At 37.5% G+C, this 13,586-nt stretch overlaps 1 protein-coding gene across 3 annotated transcripts in view; it reads left to right on the top strand.

The window, feature by feature from the left end:
• Positions 1-13,586, top strand: part of LOC126470053 (trehalase-like) — a 251,945-nt gene that overhangs the window by 150,215 nt on the left and 88,144 nt on the right. For 2 of the 3 annotated variants that reach the window (XM_050097556.1, XM_050097555.1), the window contains 2 exons: positions 3,222-3,772; positions 6,168-6,409. In XM_050097556.1, the coding sequence (XP_049953513.1) occupies positions 3,222-3,772; positions 6,168-6,409 (793 nt within the window). Of the gene's footprint in view, positions 1-3,221; positions 3,773-6,167; positions 6,415-13,586 lie in introns of all 3 variants that reach the window. The other variant, XM_050097557.1, reaches the window with a different exon arrangement.

The raw sequence follows: 13,586 nt of genomic DNA, 5'->3' as shown, positions 1-13,586 counted from the left end.
TTATTTAATGTCAGTAACAGTCACAGTAAAGCCTAACCTAAAAATGTTCACATTTAAAGAATTTGTGGACATAGAAGCATGACTTTGTAATTGTTCCAGAGTTTTATTTAGTATATGGATCTCTTTGTATAAGCTGTCTAAATTAGTGATGTGAATGGAATTCTAAAATTATTGAACCACTCACACTCCAGTACCAAACATTGATCAAGGGGCTGAAATGCCTAACAGTTTGGCAAAATACTGAACATCTTGCAGCCCAGTCTGCCAGTCACTTGTGTAATTATTACATCTCCAACAGTTTAGCTGTCAATATGAGCTGCAAGTTATTCAAAAATTAACAATTTGTTGTCTGTGTACTTTGGACTTCACACTGTGTAGCACTATGTTCTCTTGTCACGGCTGTTGTTACTTATTCACTGGATCATGCGCTAGGCAGGAGAGGCTGTACAAACCATTGTTATAAGTAGTTATTCATGTGACAAAACTGAGTACCTTTAGGATTTTTGAATACTTACAGTACACCTTAGCAGCTAACATATTGATGGTGCATTACTTTTGGTGTATTCTTCTTGTGTGAAAAATTTCTTGGTAGGTATCGACATGTGGTATTAGACCAGTTGCTTGGGAGCTATATGTGGAGTCACCCCAGAATATGGTACTGTATTGCATTGCACTATGAAACTGTGCATAGTAAGTGGAGTGTGTGTGCTCATGGATTTATTTCTCCTGAAACCATGCCAAGCATTTGACCTTTCCAAAAAATTAATTAATCTTTGATAAATTAATCTTTTCAGAAGTTTACCAAACACAGGTAACAATGAAGTGGGTCCGTAATTTACCACATTATTTTTTCACCTTTCTTAAAGACTGGAATGACTTTTTCCACTTTCATGTAATTAGGATATGTACATCTCATCAACAATGAATTGCACACATGAGAGAGTGGGACAGCTACTTTACTTATGCAGTTGTTAATGATAAAATCTGGAATGTCATCAATTCCAGATGAGTTTGTTTTTGAGGTTCTTTGCACTTACTATTATTTCATCAGCAGTACTTACCCAAAAGAATATAGAGTCTACAATTTCTTTGTTTTGTCTATTTTGTGTGGGTTTATTGGTGCTTTGAAATAGTTTCTTTACCATGCTTCCATAGTAGTTGTTGAATATGTAAGGGGCGTTCAAAAAGAAACAAGCTGGAGTCTGGAATGCACAAACCAGTGACAGGAGGGTAATATTGTGGCATGTGTAATGAGGTGTGGTTCCAACCAGAGCGTGAAAATTTGCAGTTGCTAGAGGGCACGTGTGCACATCACATGACTACAGAGCTAGCAACAGCATGCATCAATTGGTCAGTGTTGCCAGTATTATTACAAAAGTGACATGGAGGTGTCAAATGAAGAGCAAAGAGGTGTTGTTTGTTTCCTGAGAGTGGAAGGAGTAGGAGGAACGGACATTCATCGATGAATGTCAAAATCATACGGCTAACACTGCATGTCCGTTGCAAAGGTCAAGGCGTGGCACTAACACTTCATGAAAGGGCGGGTGTCATTAGCCCATGATGCACGGTCTGGAGCACCACACTGCATTACCAATGACATTGTCCAGCTGGTGGATGCCCTCATTACCCAAGACTGTCGAGTGACAGTAAAAGCCAAAGCCGCCTTGGTCAGATTGAGCATTGGAAATGTTCACACCATCATGAAGGAACGACTGCACATGAGCAAAGTGTGTGCCCAGTGGGTGTCTCACAGTCTTCAACCACACCAGGAAGCATATCAAATGGACCACTGTCTTGCTCATCTGCAGTGGTATGTTTGGGAAGGGGATGCATTCCTGGCATGAGTGATGGCTGGAGATGAGTCATGGTGTCATCACTTCAAACCAGAATCAAAATGACAAAGTCTCCAGTGGAAGCATCCAGGGTCACCACCACCAAAAAAAAGCCAAGACCATCCACATGAGTGCAGGAAAGGTTATGCTGACATTCTTCTTAGACCAAAATGGCCCCCTTCTGATTCACTTCCTGCAGCATGGGACAGCAGTGAATGCCCAGCATTACTCGCAAACCTCGACCACCCTTCACCAAGCGATCGAATCAAACGACCAGGCAATCTCACCCGTGGGGTCATTCTGCTCCATGAAAATGCAAAGTCTCATATGGCCAACACAGTCACGGCACTCCTGCAGAAATTCAAATGATAGGTTCTCGACCACCCTCCATACCATCCAGACCTCTCTCCCTGTGATTATGCCATTTTTGTTCCCCTTAAAAAGGCTCTGAGGGTCAAACGATTCACCTTGGACAATGACGTCCAGTTGTATGTGCAGAATCAGTTAGCATCACAGACCTGGGAATTTTATGAGACAACCATCCACCACCTTGTGTCACAGTGGGACAAATGTCTCAACAGCCAGGGTCAATACTTCTAACATAAAGGTACTGGTTTCTGTAATTATGCCTCCAGGTCATTTCTTTTTGAATGCCCCTTATATTTGCAACTTTTTGTGAATTATGACTCTAGAGATGTTGTGGATCAAAGCAGTGTTTTTATGTTCAGAAGACAGTTGATCTGTTTCATTTCTCATGATGCTCTACAGTGTCTTTGCTTTGTTTGGGGATTTTGGCACATACTTGTCATTTGCTGTTTGCTTGGCTTGTGATACCTTCTTAAAAATTTTGAATTTTTTTAGGTGTTTTCAATAACAATGTATTCTGCAGGTCACTTTTTATAATAAGTCCCACATTATTTGTACTCAGATGTCTACTGTGCACAGTAGGAAAGCAATAGAATAATAAATACACCAGATATTACATCAAAATACAATATTTACAATTAACAAATGACTGACCAACCATTACTGGGTTTTGAATAACACAAAATAATTGTTCAGGGCAAGGAATTAAACTATTTAATACACTAACATCACAAGCACACTCTAACCAAAGACTCTAAATAATCTCATACTGAATTGGCTCAGTGAAAAATGTTCCATAGAATTGAGGAATTAATTTAGTGCATGAAAAGGGCCTTATGTTTTTAATCTTAACCACTCTATTTTATTGGTATCTACCTTGTATTATTTAGTTTTGTTCAACTTGTTATGACATTGACAGCACATGCAATGCTCAAAAGTGGATGAATAAATTGAAATTGATGCTTTTGTTACTGAGCTGCACAAGAAGCACACATGATAACTACAGTCCATTTTATTTTTTAGGGAACCTGACACTGCTAAAAACACGGGAGATCATTCCAGTTGATCTAAATGCCTTTATTTACTGGAATGCAAAAATTTTGGAGGACTTCTGGCGAATGCTTGGCAATCCAACCAAAGCTGAATACTACAGAGATATAGCAGAAAAATGGAAAGAGGCTGTAACTGCTGTCCTGTGGCATGATGAAGTTGGTGCCTGGCTTGATTATGATATGTTAAATGATATTAAACGTGATTATTTCTATCCAAGCAATATTTCACCATTATGGACAGGCTGCTATGATAAAAATGACCATACAAAAATTGGAAAAATCCTGAAATATTTAGAGAAGAGCCAGGTAATGAGTAGTCGAGGAGGTATACCAACCTCACTTGAACATTCAGGTGAACAGTGGGACTATCCCAACGCATGGCCTCCATTGCAGTACATAATGATCTATGGCCTTGATCAGACTGATGATGAATGGGCTCAAGGTCTGGCACTTGAAATAGCAGACATGTGGGTCAGATCAAACTTCATTGCTTTCAATAGGACAAAATGTATGTATGAAAAGGTAAGAATTTCCATTAATTTAAAAACAAAGACATATCTTCATTTATACACTTTTTAAAAGTATTTCTTACCTCAGTACTTGTACCTTTCATCACAAAATTCAAATCACATTACAACTTTGACATACCAGCTTATGATTTCCATGTTCTCAGAAGACCCCTATTTTCTTCCTTTTCTTCAGTACTTTAAGATATTTCATACTTCCTGCTACCTGCTAACTACAAGTGATTTTGTGTTACAATAATTAAACAGCAACTATTGTTGCATGATTCTTTATTGGCATGACTGGTTTTAATTATTAGCTAATCAGGAAATGTTCTACCTGTAATGAAATTCTGAAGAATGAATGTCTTTCTGGAATGCGTAGCCACTGGAGTGTGTGATACCATACAAAGATACTAGTAGAACATGCAGAAACTACAGTAAACACTGTAACTGTTCAGCATTGATTTACATGATTGTTTTTCTTCAGAGCACACAGATACATGGTACAAGATACAAACCATTTTGTTATTCTTACCTGTGTATCACTGTCCATCTTATCTGTTGATGTTTTAGATGATAAAAATTTCCAGTTGGATCTTTTCCTTCTGGCAAAATTTGATTCAGTTCCTCATTTCTCTCCTTAAAGATCAGTTTCTCAGATTCTTATTTAAAATTCAACTTAAGTTTCCACTAGATAGAGCTGCATTTCATGATTCCAATACATCATTATCCTAGTATAATTCTTCAATAATTTTTGTTATCTAGAAACTAGTCAGTTATTGATGTTATTGCTTGCACTCCAAGTTTACTTCTGCCTGTATTTCTTGCAATAATATTTTTCCATATGTCCACACCACCTTATTCTCTCTCTCTCTCTCTCTCTCTCTCTCTCTCTCTCTCTCTCTCTCTCTCTCTCTCTCTGTGTGTGTGTGTGTGTGTGTGTGTGTGTGTGTGTGTCATTCACAAGCAGATCTATAATTCTGATTGTCCCATTTTGATGCCTGTCTACTGTTCAGTACTTCCTGTGTGTGGGAAATGGCCTTCTTTTTCTCATGCTATTGTTTGTAAACATCTGATATTTCACATCAATATGATACTGGAAGGTCATGGTTGGAATACAAATAATTTAGTGTGTAAACACAACCAGTCACAATATAATTCAGGTTTGAGCAATATTGGAACATAAGCAAGACTGAAAAGAAAAGAGCTTTTAGACAGTGTCCTTCTTCAGTGTCAAATGTTAAAAAGCACAAATACTCATTATACCATCGTTGACCAATGGTATTATATGTAGTACATGTATTGGTTTAAAAACATCAAAGAATATCTTATGCATAATAGTTCAAAAAATCTACACTCAACAGAAATTTCTTAAATGTTCACAAATTCTGAGTTTAAAATGAGAGATTATTTCATTTTCATTTTTTAGCTAGGAAATAGGTCATGTTTATGTTCACGTAATAGTTATTTGATCATTTGTAAACAGATTGATAAACAATTTCATTGTAATGTGAGATCTAGGATGTCTAAACTCTTAAGAGTTCCAATTACATTATTTACATTAAATGTCTGGGTAATTTCACTATGTTGCACACATATTGTCACTACAACATGCAGAAGCTATTCTTCGTGTGTTATCTCATCTCTTCTTTCTTGTTTACCACAGAAAAAGTAATCTTCCTTTTTAACTTCTTTTTCATAATTGGGAATGTTTTTATACTGTTTTAACATGTTAAGACATTTTTCCAAGAATTCTTGGGTGAAGAAAGTGTACAGAGACAGTGTACTTACACAATATCTACTACAATACTAAAATTTCTTCTCTTCTTTTTTCTTCTACATCCCTGGCTTCCCTTCCCTAAACACCCAGGCCATCCCTACTCTACCTCCCCCCCCCCCCTTCACCCCTTCTACTTTGATCCCCCATTCCACTCCACTCCAGTTATTACACTCCAACCCACTACTCTTTTCTGGTTCCTTTGCTTCACCCCTAAGCGCACCTTTTCTCTCCTCCATTCCTATGTACAGTGTGTGTAAGTCATACACAACACTACAGATTTTATATTAAATGCTGGACACTTGTATCACATTTATTTCATGTTATTACAGGTCAGAAGAGCTTGATAAGTATGTAGTAGAAATCAACATGAAAATGCCATTAATTAGTGTCCTGTAATATGACATCACCAGGATAGCTTCTTTTAAAATAGATCTTGATTAACAGTATTCATAAAGGAACACATGGAAATGCTATTCAACTGTAGTGTTATAACATCTATTACTTCATCTGCAAACTTAAGATGGGCTTGGAACTATCATTACAGGACACCAAGATTTAACTATATGATATGTACTTTTTTCTACTGTATTTACCTTTTACTAAAAAATGTATATTTTGTGCTATTTCACAGTATGATGCCACCCTCATTGGTGTTGGGGGTGGAGGTGGAGAGTATCGTGTACAGCTTGGTTTTGGCTGGACAAATGGTATTATTTTGGAGCTGTTGAATAAATATGGCCATCAACTGCAAGTTGTTGACAAATTTAAAGCAAAAGCTGAACAGAGCACAGCATCTGGTGTGCAAGCTAGTGGAGGCCAAGTGTTAACAGCAGTGCTTGTTCTTCTCGGCACATTGGCTATCGGCAGCATAGGGTGAGGTAAGTCATTCATTTTTATGGTGATTTGGTAGCATTTGTAATATTGATTAACATAGAAACAACTGACACCCAGGTAATAAAGGGTTAAGACCTTATGAATTTTGTTGCTAGGTGACAGGAAAAACTTTTGAAAGGAAAGATACTGGAAAGCAACATATTTGGTGTTAGAGTGCTTCATTAGGATACTAGTATCATGAACAAAAATCTAATAAAGGAAGATGTAGGTCCTCCATGGCAAAGTGTGGTAGTTTTTCCATTAGTGTGTTATGGTATTATTCAAATGCCTCCATCATGGTAACACAAATACCTAGGCACATGATACAATTTATATCATGTGGAATTCCACTAATAAGTCTGACAATAGAATAATCTCTACTAAAGCAAGTTGTACAGGAGTGAGGAAGAATTTTGACTGGAATTATAATAAATCCAACAAGCAGGAAAAAAACAGGCTGTAGAGAAATGACCCAATAGTTTGAAATCAGCTCCTTGGTTTGACTTCCATAGATTAGTATTATTACAGTATATTTTAATCTTTGAAGGAACACATTTGGTTTGTTTTTCATGTTTAGAATGACTGCTGGGTACGGCAAAATTTAAAACTTCATCAGTTAAGACTTGTGTGTTCTAAATCATGATGCATGATTCAATGAGAAAATTTACAGATTATGTTGGTGAACGGTTTTATGATTTTTTTATATTCTCAGTTATAATGACCACATTGTTGTTGTTGTGGTCTTCAGTCCTGAGACTGGTTTGATGCAGCTCTCCAGGCTACTCTATCCTGTACAAGCTTCTTCATCTCCCAGTACTTACTGCAACCTATATCCTTCTGAATCTGCTTAGTGTATTCATCTCTTGGTCTCCCTCTACGATTTTTACCCTCCAATGCTACATTTGTGATCCCATAATTAACTGAAATCCATAAATTATCCTTTTGAATTATTTTGATTTCTCCATTTTCCAGATTTCAAACAGAAACATTAAAAATCTGCATAAACTATTTACAATTTCTATAAAGAGTCATTATCCAAAATGAAGGACAAATGATAACCTGTAATGTTGTTGGGTGGTTATTGTGAGCATTTATTCATTCAACACAAAATTAGTTCCCTCGTCAGCATTATTAGCGACATGCTAGGATTACCTTATACTTTCTATACTTAACAAAATTTGCATTGGTGTACATTTTACATTAATACTGATTCACTCAATGTAGTAAATTTGACAGGCACTCTCCCAATTGCAGGAATCACATGTATTATTTGGGATTTTTTGTTTCCAGAAAATATTGATTTAGGAGTGGAAACTGAAATATCTGTTTACCCACTTAATATTTTACATAACATTAAGAGTAAAGAAATAACTATTTTTTTCTATCTTATAGTATGCACTAGAATAGTGGAAGAAGCAAAGTAATCTCGTTACAAAAAAATTTATGATGGTTTGGTGGAGAAGGGCAGGGAGGTGGTGTGGGGGCAGGGATAGAGGGAATAAGTAGATGAGATAGTTTATGAGTTCTTATGAACATGAAAGAAAGTAAAGTAAGATAACAGTCTGAAAACTAAATGTACTGTATCTTACAATTTAATGTTAGTCATAAATTCCTCTACTTGGTTAGCTCATAATAGTATTACTATGACAAATAATATTTTTGTAGAACAAGCAGAAGCTAAACAAATTCATACTGGTCCAGTGATAAATAGTTTGTCAGATTATTAGTTGTATTTAGTCTCATTTAACTACTACAGTGTAAATGCCATTCAAAAACACGTAAATAAGGAAGTGAGAGTGCTTAGTGAAAATACAGTATATGAATTCAGAGAAAACTTCCAACATGTAAATTAGAGTGAATCATATAATGGAACCAATTTCAGCTCTAATACATCATTTTTCTTAAAAAGTTTATATTGATTTTATAAAAGAATGTTCCTCAATCATTAATTAAATTCAAAACTAAGAACTCAGCAAAGAAACCTGAGACTGCAGCCATCAGATTGCCTTCAGGATGAATAAGAGATATGAATTGACTTTTTTTAAAAGGGAGTATCTCATGCTGAGTAAATGTTTCAGGACACACACAAAACTGTGTCAACTCCAAACTACAAAACATAGATGCTTTTTGGTGGTTTTATGTGATTAGTACAGTAATATCTGACTTTATGTGAGAAGGATTTGCACCTTAGATAATTATGCTATGTGTAATTGAACTACAAACTTCATTGATTTATGCCCTTTTAAAAAAATACATACGAAATTAAAAAACTCATGTCAGAATTAAACAAACTTTGCTTTGTTTTTTTTTTTTTTTTTTTTTTTAATTTCGTTTAATTATTTTTCAAAGGTATACAAAATACTATTAAGAGCAATGGTTTATGATACAAATCACAATAATTACTAAAAAAGATATAACACCAGTACTGTCATCAACTAGATTACATAAAATACATTCTTCTTATTCTGTGGCATTTTCAGGTTCAGTTGGCAAAGAAAATAGTTCTGTGTAGAAATACTTGTGCTCTTGAGGAATGTAGGGTTCGATTTTCTTCAGGTCTTCAGTTTTTGCTCTTTTGATGGAAACTTTCCCAGAAGAGTACGATGGTGATGATGGCAGAGCAGGTGTCATTGAATTGAGAGCCATGAAAAAAGTGTGGCAGACCAGACCATTTATTGTCGAATACCCTTTAATGTAACCCTTTCTTTCATGGGAATAGACAAAGTCATAAAGAGTACTAATTGAAAACTTAATTATTTCATTTCTGGGTTTGCTTTTAGTCTCTTCAGAGACAGCATACTTTTTGACGTGCAATGGCCACCAGCTCTTGAAATCCAGAATTTCTGTGGTTGCCACTTCTTTCACCACAAATTTTCCTGGTACAGAACTCTCTATAATATAATGAGCAACCTCATGCACTGAATAGATTCTATCAATTTATAGGTACAGAAAGCTGGCTAAAGCCTGAAATAAGTTCTGCAGAAATTTTTACGAAGTCTCAGACGGTGTACAGGAAAGATAGATTAGGAATAATTGGTGGTGGAGTGTTTGTGTCTGTCAGTAGTGGTTTATCTTGTAGTGAAGTCAAAGTAGATACTCCGTGCGAATTGGTATGGGTGGAGGTTATACTTAACAACCGAACTAAGTTTATAATTGGCTCCTTCTACCGACCCTCAGACTCCGATGATATAGTTGCTGAACAGTTCAGAGAAAATTTGAGTCTCGTAACAAATAAATACCCCACTCATACAGTTATAGTTGGTGGGGACTTCAACCTTCCCTCGATATGTTGGCAAAAATACTTATTAAAAACAGGTGGTAGGCAGAAAACATCTTCCGAGATTGTCCTAAATGCTTTCTCTGAAAATTATTGCGAGCACTTAGTCCATGAACCCATGCAAATTGTAAATGGTTGCAAAAACACACTTGACCTCTTAGCCACAAACAATCCAGAGCTAATAGAGAGTATCATGACTGATACAGGGATTAGTGATCACAAGGTCGTTGTAGCTAGGCTCAACACAGTTTCTCCCAAATCCACCAGAAACAAGCGCAAAATAATTTTATTTAAGAAAGTGGATAAAGTGTCACTGGAAGCCTTCCTAAGAGATAATCTTCATTCCTTCCGAACTGACTATGCAAATGCAGACGAGATGTGGCTTAAATTCAAAGATATAGTAGCAATTGAGACATTCATACCCCATAAATTTGTAAGAGATGGAACTGATCCCCCATGGTACACAAAACAGGTCCAAACACTGTTGCAGAGGCAATGGAAAAAGCAAGCTAAGTTCAGAAGAACACAAAATCCCGAAGATTGGCTAAAATTTACAGACGCATGAAATTTGGCACGGACTTCAATGCGAGATGCTTTTAATAGGTTCCCCAATGAAACATTGTCTCGAAATTTGGTAGAAAATCTGAAGAAATTCTGATCGTATGTAAAGTACACAAGCGGCAAGATGCAGTCAATACCTTCGCTGCGCAGTGCCGATGGTACTGTTACCGACGACTGAACGCAGTGTTCCGAAATTCCTTCACCAGGGAAGACGAATGGAATATTCCAGAATTTGAAACACGAAAAGCTGCTAGCATGAGTTTCTTAGAAGTAGATACCTTAAGGGTTGCGAAGCAACTCAAATCACTTGATACGGGCAAGTCTTCATGTCCAGATTGTATACCGATTAAGTTCCCTTCAGATTACGCTGATACAATAGCTCCCTACTTAGCAATCATATACAACCGCTCTCTCACCGATAGATCTGTACCTACAGATTGGAAAATTGCACAGGTTGCACCAGTGTTTAAGCAGGGTAGTAGGAGTAATCCATCTAACTACAGACCTATATCATTGACGTCGGTTTGCAGTAGAGTTTTGGAGCACATACTGTATTCAAACATTATGAATCACCTCAAAGGGAATGATCTATTGATACGTAATCAGCATGGTTTCAGAAAACATCATTCTTGTGCAACACAGCTAGCTCTTTATTCGCACGAAGTAATGGCCACTATCAACAGGGGATCTCAAGTTGATTCTGTATTTCTAGATTTCCAGAAAGCTTTTGACACCGTTCCTCACAAGTGACTTCTAATCAAGCTCCGACCTATGGGGTATCATCTCAGTTGTGCGACTGGATTCGTGATTTCCTGTCAGGAAGGTCGCAGTTCGTAGTAATAGATGGCAAATCATCGAGTAAAACTGAAGTGATATCAGGTGTTCCCCAAGGAAGCGTCCTGGGACCTATGCTGTTCCTGATCTATATAAATGACCTGGGTGACAATCTGAGCAGTTCTCTTAGGTTGTTCTCAGATGATGCTGTAATTTACCATCTAGTAAGGTCATCCGAAGACCAGTATCAGTTGCAAAGCGATTTAGAAAAGATTGCTGTATGGTGTGGCAGGTAGCAGTTGACACTAAATAATGAAAAGTGTGAGCTGATCCACATGAGTTCCAAAAGAAATCCATTGGAATTCGATTACTCGATAAATAGTACAATTCTCAAGGCTGTCAATTCAACTAAGTACCTGGGTGTTAAAATTATGAACAACTTCAGTTGGAAAGACCACATAGATAATATTGTGGGGAAGGCAAGCCAAAGGTTGCGTTTCATTGGCAGGACACTTAGAAGATGCAACAAAAATCCACTAAAGAGATAGCTTACACTACACTCGTTCGTCTCTGTTAGAATATTGCTGCGCGGTGTGGGATCCTTATCAGGTGGGATTGACGGACATCGAAAGGGTGCAAAAAAGGGCAGCTCATTTTGTACTATCATGTAATAGGGGAGAGAGTGTGGCAGATATGATATGCGAGTTGGGATGGAAGTCATTAAAGCAAAGACGTTTTTCGTCGCGGCGAGATCTATTTACGAAATTCCAGTCACCAACTCTCTCTTCCGAATGCGAAAATATTTTGTTGAGCCCAACCTACATAGGTAGGAATGATCATCAAAATAAAATAAGAGAAATCAGAGCTCGAACGGAAAGGTTTAGGTGTTTGTTTTTCCCGCGCGCTGTTCAGGAGTGGAATGGTAGAGAGATAGTATGATTTTGGTTCGATGAACCCTCTGCCAAGCACTTAAATGTGAATTGCAGAATAATCATGTAGATGTAGATGAGATGTTTTGTGATGATTCCAAAATCACGGTCACAAGGTAACATACTGTGACCTCTCACAAGGAAAAATTGTTGTATTTTCTAAAATCGACCTGTGTCTGTAAGGTAGAGAAGATATCAAGAAAGTGTCTGAGTTTTGTTTTGGCCTGCATAGTTATCTGAAAATAAATGGCACTCTGTTTTGTTTTGAGGCACCTCTTTTATAAAATCTGATAAAAAAGAATAGACCTCATCTGGGGATTTTCTGCCATTCCCTTCATGGTAAACATACAATGTATGTTTACATTGTATGTATTTTCTTATGTTACTGATGCAGAATATACTAACAGTAAGCTGTCTTAAATCTACATCTACATTTATACTCCGCAAGCCACCCAGCGGTGTGTGGCGGAGGGCACTTTACGTGCCACTGTCATTACCTCCCTTTCCTGTTCCAGTCGCGTATGGTTCGCGGGAAGAACGACTGTCTGAAAACCTCCGTGAGCGCTCTAATCTCTCTAATTTTACATTTGTGATCTCCTCAGGAGGTATAAGTAGGGGGAAGCAATATATTTGATACCTCATCCAGAAACGCACCCTCTCGAAACCTGGCGAGCAAGCTACACTGCAATGCAGAGCACCTCTCTTGCAGAGTCTGCCACTTGAGTTTGTTAAACATCTCTGTAATGCTATCACGGTTACCAAATAACCCTGTGACGAAACGCGCCGCTCTTTTTTAGATCTTCTCTATCTCCTCTGTCAACCCAATCTGGTACGGATCCCACACTGATGAGCAATATTCAAGTATAGGTCGAACGACTGTTTTGTAAGCCACCTCCTTTGTTGATGGACTACATTTTCTAAGGACTCTCCCAATTAATCTCAACCTGGTACCCGCCTTACCAACAATTAATTTTATATGATCATTCCACTTCAAATCGTTCCGCACGCATACTCCCAGATATTTTACAGAAGTAACTGCTACCAGTGTTTGTTCCGCTATCATATAATCATACAATAAAGGATCCTTCTTTTTATGTATTCGCAATACATTACATTTGTCTATGTTAAGGGTCAGTTGCCACTCCCTGCACCAAGTGCCTATCCGCTGCAGATCTTCCTGCATTTCGCTACAATTTTCTAATGCTGCAACTTCTCTGTACACTACAGCATCATCCGCGAAAAGCCGCATGGGACTTCCGACACTATCTACTAGGTCATTTATATATATTGTTAAAAGCAATGGTCCCATAACACTCCCCTGTGGTACGCCAGAGGTTACTTTAACGTCTGTAAATGTCTCTCCATCGATAACAACATGCTGTGTTCTGTTTGCTAAAAACTCTTCAATCCAGCCACACAGCTGGTCTGATATTCCGTAGGCTCTTACTTTGTTTATCAGGCGACAGTGTGGAACTGTATCAAATGCCTTCCGGAAGTCAAGAAAAATAGCATCTACCTGGGAGCCTGTATCTAATATTTTCTGGGTCTCATGAACAAATAAAGCGAGTTGGGTCTCACACGATCACTGTTTCCGGAATCCATGTTGATTCCTACATAGTAGATTCTGGGTTTCCAA

The sequence above is a fragment of the Schistocerca serialis genome, chromosome 3, assembly GCF_023864345.2.
Source record: "Schistocerca serialis cubense isolate TAMUIC-IGC-003099 chromosome 3, iqSchSeri2.2, whole genome shotgun sequence".
Lineage (NCBI taxonomy): Eukaryota > Metazoa > Arthropoda > Insecta > Orthoptera > Acrididae > Schistocerca > Schistocerca serialis.
This window is presented reverse-complemented; position numbering and strand designations above follow the sequence as displayed.